The 10,000-nt window shown below is 45.4% G+C and overlaps 1 protein-coding gene across 5 annotated transcripts in view; it reads left to right on the top strand.

Moving 5' to 3' along the window:
- LOC137782670 (transcription factor COE3-like) overlaps positions 1-10,000 on the top strand; it is a 120,284-nt gene that overhangs the window by 8,754 nt on the left and 101,530 nt on the right. For all 5 annotated transcript variants that reach the window (XM_068572212.1, XM_068572184.1, XM_068572204.1 and 2 more), the window contains exons 2-4: positions 4,677-4,833; positions 6,793-6,856; positions 9,645-9,700. In XM_068572212.1, the coding sequence (XP_068428313.1) occupies positions 4,677-4,833; positions 6,793-6,856; positions 9,645-9,700 (277 nt within the window). The remainder of the gene's footprint in view (positions 1-4,676; positions 4,834-6,792; positions 6,857-9,644; positions 9,701-10,000) is intronic.

Below are 10,000 nucleotides of genomic sequence, written 5' to 3'. Positions count from 1 at the left end.
GCTTTCTGTTAGCATGTGTTAGCATATGTTAGCATGAGTTAGCATCTGTTAGCATCAGTTTGCCTCCAGTCAACGCGTCGCATCCGTCCTGGTTTTGAAATCCACTCTGAGTAACGTTCAGATTACAATTTAGGCTCAAATTACAACCTGTCGTGTGTGTGTGTGTGTGTGTGTGTGTGTGTGTGTGTGTGTGTGTGTGTGTGTGTGTGTGTGTGTGCGTGTCCTGTCAGGGTGTGTTTGCTCTGAGTTGGTTTCCCACTGAATCTGATTTAAACATCCACCATTTATTTGATTAACATCCTGGCAGCCAGCCAGACAGTGTGCATGTGTGTGTGAAAGAGAGAGAGCATGTGTGTGTGTACGTGTGTGTGTGTGTATGTGTGTGTGCGCTGTATGGCTCATTAGGCCGGTGTGTGTATTCATGTGTGTGTGTGTGTGTGAGACGACAGGCCACGCTGGTTAAAGACTGAAACAGCGGTCACACTCCATCTCCTGTTTGATTAATGTCATAGTGTGTGTGTGCGTTTATGTGTGTAGATGTGTGTGTGTGTGTGTGTGTGTGTGTGTGTGTGTGTGTGTGCGTTTATGTGTGTAGATGTGTGTGTGTGTGTGTGTGTGTGTGCGTGTGTGTGCGCGTGTGTGTGTGTGTGTGAATATTAGGCATGTAAGTCAGTCTGTAAGCATCCGGATGATTTTCAATATTTTTTTCTTTCTGTACATTTTAACATGAATTGAAGGTTTAAATTAAAACAATATTTTTTAGAGCGTTTACGTTCACAGACGAGCGTTTCACATTTCTGTGTCGTTCGTATTTTATTTATTTTACTGAGCGGAACACGATCAAAGTCTTTTAGTTTTCTGACTCTTCGGAGCCTCTAATGAAAGACACTCTCCAGGTGCATTGTGGGAAATGTAGGCTCATGTTGTTGTTGTTTTTTCTCTGCTGCTCTGACTCGGGGGTCCGCTCCTCCAGCAGGAACCTGGAAAGGGGAGCGGTTAGCAAGGGGTTAGCGGCGGTTAGCGGCGGTTAGCGGGGTTAGCGGCGTTAGCGGCCGGCTAACAGGAAGTCGGGGGGTCGTCCCGCTCAGAGAGCTGCAGGAACACCTCACACTGTTTCACATTATCACACACATATTTCCTCCCCGGACAAGTTTCGTTTCGAAAATCCGCTTCCTCTCTGTGCTTTTCAAAATAAAAGCTCTTGCTGGTTTGGAACCAGTTGGAAGGAATCGTTGGCTGATCCCCTCTTTTAATCTGAGACGAGAAAAAGATCAACCGAGCCGGGGTTTCATTGCAATATTCAGCCGGGGAATTTATTCAGCGCGTGTGTGTGTTTTCATCTGCGTGTGTGTGTGTGTGTGTGTGTGTGTGTGTGTGTGTGTGTGAATGAACTGACTGCACAGGACCGGCTGTCTTGCTCAGTAATTGTTTGCAGAGTGCTCGACACGACTCCCGCTGACCTTTAATTTCAGGCTTTGTGGTGGAAACGTGCAGATCGCCGGCCGCGGCCCCCGTGTTTGTTCTGTGTGTGTGTGTGTGTGTGTGTGTGTGTGTGTCTGTGTGTGTGTGTTCCCCTCCCCTCTCCCGCTGCTGGCGTGTGATTTACACTCCGGGCATGTTGCAGCGAGCCGAGTGCCATCGATACTGTTTTTATTACACCTCGTGCCAAGTGCTAACAGCCGGATGCGACGGCGGGCGCGACGAGTGGATGCCGCCGCAATTAGCATAATTGAAATAATAATAATGCTAACGAGCTTTTTCTGAGTGGAAGGCAGAGCGGAGCGGAGCGCAGGCGATCGCTGCAAAGCATCGTGGGTAATTGGGATAATGGGGCGAGCCCCCCCGGTTTAGTCGACTCCGGGCGAAACAGGTGCCAAAAAATAAAAAAAAACCTACGACTCCGTCGTGTTTTTACACAAATAAAAATCACAAGACGTCGGGATCGAAAGTCCGGAAGCTGAGGTGTGTGTGTGTGTGTGTGTGTGTGTGTGTGTGTGTGTGAGTGTGTCATAATGCAATAATCTCCACTCTTTAATGTGCAAGGTGAATTAAATCTACTAAATATTGTTCCCTCCAATTGTCCAGTAAATACTTATCGTGTACTTTGTGTACTTGAGCAGGTAGTGTACGTTGTACTGAGTGTACTTGAGCAGGTAGTGTACATTGTACTGAGTGTACTTGAGCAGGTAGTATACATTGTACTAAGTGTACTTGAGCAGGTAGTATACATTTTACTGAGTGTACTCGAACAGATAGTGTATAGTGTACTAATTGTACTTGAGTAGGTAGTATACATTGTATTTTGTGTACTTGAGCAGGTAGTATACAGTGTACTGAGTGTACTACTGTATATTAGCTTCACCTCGACAATCACATACTACTCACATGGGACATTTTACTGCATATTGAGTACTTTTACTTTAGATGGTTAAAATATATTTTGCAGATGATGTGATGTTGTACGTCAGTAACGTCTTCAGGTTCTTCAGCGTTTCTTCAGCGTTTCTTCAGCGTTTCTCTTTCTGCTGTCGTTTCCTCCTCTGGAAGCATCTCAACAGATGCTCCTGGTTGTTGTTGTTGTTGTTTTTCTTCTCACAGGAAATCATTGAACGTATCTGGAAGTGTTGGCGTCTGCGTGCGACTCCTCTCCTGTTATTTCTTCACTTTGACACCGTCGTGTTTTCAACACTCGGCTTCTATTTATTCCCCTTCGAGCCTCCTTCAGAAGGAAAACTCTAACCTGCCCGACACACACCTGAGCAGCCTCTTCCTCCTCCTCTTCTTCCTCCTCCTCCTCCTCTCCTCCAGACTCTCGGCGCTCCGGCCAAAAAAAAAAAGACTTCTTGCTTCCAACCAAACTGGCCTCCAAATGAGGCATTACGCGTCGGTAATGGAGGTGCAGAAAGGTCACGGCTGTATTAATCCGCCGTCGGGGGAATTGAACCCCCGAGCCGGAGAACGCGGAGCAGGCGAGCTTCCAAAAACAAACCCGGAGCATGAATAAATGTTTATCTATACGCCCGGGCGATCATATTGATCATAAAGTGTTTTAGGAAACAAAACGAGCCGGAGAAAATGAGATTGATGTAAAAAAAAGAAGAAAAAAAGAGGAATATTTGGCCGCTGTTGGTTTTTTAGTGTTTTTTCCGAAGGTTCTGCGGGCCGAGAGCAGACGTCCCATCGGTTTTATCTCAGGAGCAACAGGATTCCTTCACACACTCTTTGTGTGTTTTTCTTTCTAAAATCTGCTGCTTTTTTCCTCCGTTTTTTTAATATCTTTCGCTTGTGGCGCTGAAGCTCATTGTGAGGCGATAACGTGCCTTTAAATCAAAAGTGCGATGACATCGTCGTTACAATACAACAATCAACTTCAAGATAGAAGTCAACGGATCATCTTTTAGAGGATGAACGTCTCCTTTCTTTGTTTCTGAAAATCACTCCGGCAATAAAGTTTTCATAAAGCGTTTCATTTGGAGATTTGTTCGCAATTCTTCTCAGAACTAACCTCCCATATATTTGAATGAAATTTCTCCGTCTCGGCTCTGGTTTTACAAGAAGTTTACAATGTAAACTTCTAAACTTTACATCAACAAACTTAACAACAACCGAACAAAAACATAAAATACTGTTGAAAAACTACATCCTTACTTTATCTCTCGCAGGCACGATGTTTTCACGATGTTTTCACGATGTTTTCACATTGTTTTTGGGGTCTCGTGTTTATGCCAATGATGCTCGAACATTTGTCCTTAAAATGAGTCGTTTAAATTCAAGGAAGTGAACTTAAGCGTCTTAAATGACAGCGTGGAGTCGGTGTGTCGTTGTTGTTGTTGTTGTTGTTGTTGTGGTTGTCGTTGTTGTTTCTTCATGTGAAGTTGATGATGTGAAAACATCACCTGTTTGTTTTAAACAGTGATTTCAAACTCCAGCCTGAAAATGTTCCTTTAAGGACGTTATGACGGAACACATTATGAACAATGTAGGGAGGAAGATGACCTCCTCTTCCTCCTCCTCCTCTTCCTCCTCCTCCTCTTCCTCCTCCTCCTCTTTCTCCTCCTCCTCTGGTCTGGTCTCTCCTGGGTTTTAAAGTTTTTCTAGCTTTTTATGTAGAAGGTCACGCTTACAGAGCAAATGCACACACACACACACACACACACACACACACACACACACACACACACACACACACACACACACACACACACACATACACACTGTCCTTATGTCCTCAGTGTTTGTAAACGCCTTTAACACATATCGAGTATCATCACAGTTTCCGTTCATTCATTCTGCTTCCAGTGAGCGAAGGTGAAGCGTTACCTGTCCAGGTCTAGTTGTTCAGGTGTCCAGGTGTTCAGGTGTCCAGGTGTCCAGGTGTTCAGGTGTCCAGGTGTCCAGGTGTTCAGGTGTCCAGGTGTCCAGGTGTTCAGGTGTCCAGGTATTCAGGTGTTCACATGTTCAGGTGTCTAGGTGTCCAGGTGTTCAGGTGTCCAGGTGTTCAGGTGTCCAGGTGTTCAGGTGTTCAGGTGTTCACATGTTCAGGTGTCCAGGTGTTCAGGTGTCCGGGTGTTCAGGTGTTCACATGTTCAGGTGTCCAGGTGTTCAGGTGTCCAGGTGTTCAGGTGTTCAGGTGTCCAGGTGTTTAGATAATGACGGCGTGCTCCCCTGTGTTCCAGCGGCGTTGGTTTGGCCCGAGCTCACTTCGAGAAGCAGCCGCCGTCCAACCTGAGGAAGTCCAACTTCTTCCACTTCGTGCTGGCGCTGTACGACCGGCAGGGTCAGCCGGTGGAGATCGAGAGGACGTCCTACATCGACTTCGTGGAGAAAGACAAGGTGACGTAGAGACCCGGGAGCTACTCTTCATCATCATCTTCGTCTTCATCATCGTCACACACCGTTGTTTTTTCCGACTCAATCCCACATTTCAATGCTCTCCAGAGCGCCACATGTGGATTCCTCCGCCGCTGAAAGTAGTTCCCAACAGATGCAGTTTGCTGATGCTGCGTTCACAACAAAAGAGTTGCGAAATATTCGCGTGAGTAGATTACACGTAAATAAGAATAAAGTACAACTGCTGGTTATTTCAATGGTGGACGGCTGGAATGGGAACTGTCTCCATGGAGATAAGCCACGGAGATAAGCCACGCCCCCAAAAGCAAAATATAGCAAATGAACCACATAAAGGCAGAAGAAAAAGCTAAAATTCGCAACGCTTTTGTTGTGAACGCAGCATGAGACTCCTAATATTACTACTACTTCTAACACTCCTACTACTACTATTACTACTACTACTACTTCTACTACTACTACTATTACTACTACTACTACTTCTACTACTACTATTACTACTACTACTAATTATAACACTCCTACTATTTCTGCTATTACTACTTCTACTACTACTACTACTACTACTACTAACACTCCCACTTCTACTACTACTACTACTACTACAACTAGAATTAGCGTTAATACTACTAGTGTTAATACTACTAGTGATACGAGTACAAGTGATACTAGTACTAGTGGTACTACCACTAGTGATACTAGTACTAGTGTTAATACTACTAGTGATACTAATACTAGTGATACTACTACTAGTGATACTAGTGTTAATACTACTAGTGATACTAGTACTAGTTATACCACCACTAGTGATACTAGTACTAGTGTTAATACTACTAGTGATACTAGTGTTGATACCACTAGTGATACTAATACTAGTGATACTACCACTAGTGATACTAGTACTAGTGTTAATACTACTAGTGATACTAGTACTAGTGATACTACCACTAGTGATACTAGTACTAGTGTTAATACTACTAGTGATACTAATACTAGTGTTACTAGTGTTAATACTACTAGTGACACTAGTACTAGTGATACTACCACTAGTGATACTAGTACTAGTGTTAATACTACTAGTGATACTAGTGTTAATACTACTAGTGATACTAGTACTAGTATCCAGACGGGTTGAGGAGTGTTTGTGTTTGATCGGCTGCCAGCTGGCAGTAAAACCTTCACTCCGCCCACTCACTCACTCACCTCTGCTTCGACCTCTAGTCTCTCGCCCCGAAACCCCCCGACACACACACACACACACACACACACACACACACGCACACACACACACGCACACACACACACACACACACACACACTGGGCCCGAGCCAACACTCCCAGGCACACATTTGGCACCGAGCGACCGACTGACGGAGACTGAAAGAAAAGAGAAAAGAGAGAGAGACGAAATAAAAAGAGGAATAAAGGCTGAAGAGGAGGAAGAGGAGGAGAAAGAGGAGGAAGAGGGAGGGTCGGGAGAGAAAATAAACTGTAAAAGATATCATATTTTTAGATTTTTTTTTACAATATTAAGAAAACAAAACAAAAAATGTAATAAATTGAGCAGTAAACATTCATAAATAAATAAATATTAATGTAAATAAATCACTAACTATTTAACTTTTATTGTTAAAATATAACACTAAAATAACAAATTTACTAATTAATAGTTTGTCATGTTGACACACATATTCAAAACTCACATCAAAACAACAGCAACAACAACAACAACAACAACAACAACAGCAACAACAACAACAACAACGACAACAACAACAACAACAGTGTCTCGGCCCCCTTCTATTCATTCAACTACTTAAAATACAGTCACAGTACTTTTGACTTGGGAGCCGCTCTGACTGATCTAAAACCTTTTTAGTATTTTTTTAACATCACAGTCGCTCGTTGTGTAAAGTGTGTTTGTTTGTGTGTTTGTGTGACAGGAATACAACGGAGAGAAGACCAACAACGGGATCCACTACAGGCTACAGCTCCTCTACAGCAACGGTGAGACACGGCAAAATACTATACTATGGTTGTATAGAAGTCTATGCTTCATGTGTTGAAGCTGCATTCTCTCTCCTGACCACCAGGGGGCGACTCCTCTGGTTGTATAGAAGTATATGCTTCATGTGTTGAAGCTGCATTCTCTCTCCTGGCCACCAGGGGGCGACTCCTCTGGTTGTATAGAAGTATATGCTTCATGTGTTAAAGCTGCATTCTCTCTCCTGGCCACCAGGGGGCGACTCCTCTGGTTGTATAGAAGTATATGCTTCATGTGTTGAAGCTGCATTCTCTCTCCTGACCACCAGGGGGCGACTCCTCTGGTTGTATAGAAGTCTATAAGTGACTCTACTTCTCTCTTGATGTTGTCAAACAGATCATAAAGCAGGTGATGCTTTAGGGGCGGGGCTACTAGGTGATTGACAGGTTGACGTTTACGATGTCTCTGCGTAACTTTCGTTCATTAGTTGCGAGAAAAAACCAAGATGGCGGCGGCCAAATGGGTGAACTGGAGGCTTCATAACATCAGTCCACAAGCTGACGGTCTTCTTAAAGAGACAGCGCATCGTCTCCAGAGCCAACCCCCAAAAATGTAAAGAAATAAGAAGAAAATATGTAACAAAGTAAGCAAGATGTGAATTATTAGAGATTATAACAAAGAGAAAAAGAGATTTAAAAAAAACTAATAACTTGAGAAACTTAAAAATGAACATCTTGATTTCTGACTCGCTACCGTTCGCTCTCATCGGCGCCATCAATTATTATTTCTGGCGCCTCGATGAGCCGAGTGGCGGCTCGGCGTGATTGACAGCGCGGAGTTAAACTCATCCCTCGTTCTTTAAATGGCAGCGCTGTAGGTCAGGTGAGGCTTTGTTCGGCCCGGAGGTCACGTGCAGCGCATTGATCGATTGAAGTGGAGCTAATGATCGAGGGGCAGGGAGGGGGGAGGAGGGGGGGGGGGGGGAGGAAGAGGAGGGAAGGGAGGGCGCTCCCACAGGTGGAGACGTCTTCGTCTTCGTCGGTCGTGAACTTTCCTGCAGGAACTGGAGTTTTGTTCGAGGAAGGAATTTATATTAAAGGTCAAAAATGTGAGGCTGAAAACAAGTTTTATTATAGAGAGAGAGAGAGGGAGGGGTGAGAGAGGGAGGGAGGGGGAGAGAAAGAGAGGGGGGGAGAGACAGGGGGAGAGAGAGAGGAAGGGAGAGAGAGAGAGTGGGGAGTGGGAGAGGGAGAGAGAGAACGGGAGAGGAAGAGAGAGGAAGGGGGGAAAGGGAGAGACAGAGGGAAAGAGAGGGGAGAGGGAGAGAGAGGGAGGGAGGGTGAGAGAAAGAGAGAGGGAGGGGTGGGAGAGAGAGGAAGGGGGAAAAGGGAGAGAGAGAGGGAAAGGAGAGAGAGGGAGAAAGAGAGGAGAGGAGGGGGAAAGGGAGAGAGAGAGGGAAAGAGAGGGGAGAGAGAGAGAGAGGGAGGGGAGAGAGGGAGGGGTCGGAGAGAGAGGAAGGGGAAAAAGGGAGAGGGAGAGGAGAGAGAGGGAGAGAGAGAGAGAGGGAGGAGGGAGAGAGGGAGGGGGAAAAGGTGAGAGAGAGAGGGAGAGAGAGGAGAGAGAGGGGGAGAGAGAGAGAGAGGGGAGGGAGGGAGACAGACATCTGGAATATCTGACATCTAACAGAGCCTGAACTCTGTTTTGTCCATTGAGGTGGAAGGAGGTGAGGAGGTGAGGAGATGAGGAGGTGAGAAGGTGAGGAGGTGAGGAGGTGAGGAGGTGAGGAGTTTCTGATTCAAAACTCTTCATGTTGGAACGCGTCCAGAGCTGCAGGAGGAACCATCAGAGCGTCCAGACGCCCGCAGGAACAAACAAGAAAAAACTAAAACCCGCCAGATAAAGTGGGACATAAAAGAGCGTTTCCCGCCAAAAAGCCGGATAAATCACCGGTAATACGAGCCGGCGGCGGCGGCGGCGGCGCATCAGCATCGCGCGGCTGTAATTGACCTCGCCCGCAACACGGCGACGGATAGCCGCCATTTAGGCGCTCGGCCCGCGCGGCGAGAGGAAGTGAATCATGTCAATTAGAACGTGCGGGAAGCTGCGAGGGAAACGAGGCCCGGGGAAAAATAAATATATAGATCATTTAAACACAATTAGGGGGCGGCTGTTAGCGCGCTTGCTAACAGGCGCTCGCTAACAGGTGCTCGCTAACAGGTGCTCGCTAACAGGCGCTCCCAGCGATCCGCCCCACGCCGCCGTGTCACATTTCCGCTCCGATGCCTCGCTGAGAGAAGATATTTAATTTGTCAGAAAATGAGAATTTCTTGTTATGATTTAGGAGAAAAGGTAGCGGGAGAGGGGAGGGGCTACGGGGCTGAGGGGGCGTGGCCTATGAATAATAAATAATAAATGGCTCCGGAGCCGCGCTAATGTTTGTTTTTGCTGAGGGGAGGACGAGCTACACAAAACACAAACACACAACCGGGACATTAATAATAACGGAATTCATTTCCTGAACATTAATATCTTTTGTTTGCATACCAAGCTAACACTAGCATCACAGGCTAATGTATGCGCGTGTGTGTGCGTGTGTGTGAATGCGTGTGTGTGAATATGTGTGTGTGTCTGTGCGTGTGAATGCGTGTGAATGTGAATGTGTATGTATGTCTATGTGTGTAAATGCGTGTGTGTGTGTGTGTCTGTGTGTGAGTTGGTGGTATAAATGTGCCGTCAATCCGGCTCTGACTCAGAGATGATTATTCATATTATAATAATTGTTGTTGTTGTTGTTGTTGTTGTTGTCTTCAGGCATCAGGACAGAACAGGATCTCTTCGTGCGGCTGATCGACTCCATGACCAAACAGGTGAGGATTCATTTTTATATTTTAACATTGTGTTTTAATTAAAGGGATTTTCATTCAGTCAGGTCACAAGTTATCGTTTCATGCGGATGAAATATGAAAGAAACATCTTCAAAGACACGAGACGTTCCATCATCCTGAAGCTCAAAGGTCAAAACGTTACAATGTTTCAGTTTCAGCTGTTTCAGAATGCGACGCGAGGATTTATTACAGATCCAAACTTTGTCAAAAGAAACAACTGATGGACACGTTTCAGCTGGAAACTAAAAGACAGAAACTTATGATCCATAAATCATATAAATA

The sequence above is a fragment of the Clinocottus analis genome, unplaced genomic scaffold (genome assembly GCF_023055335.1).
Source record: "Clinocottus analis isolate CAN_PGR_092001 unplaced genomic scaffold, fCliAna1.0.p SCAF_1, whole genome shotgun sequence".
NCBI classification, from domain to species: Eukaryota; Metazoa; Chordata; class Actinopteri; order Perciformes; family Cottidae; genus Clinocottus; species Clinocottus analis.
The sequence above is the reverse complement of the archived record's forward strand: the minus strand, read 5'-3'. Positions and strand labels throughout refer to the sequence as shown.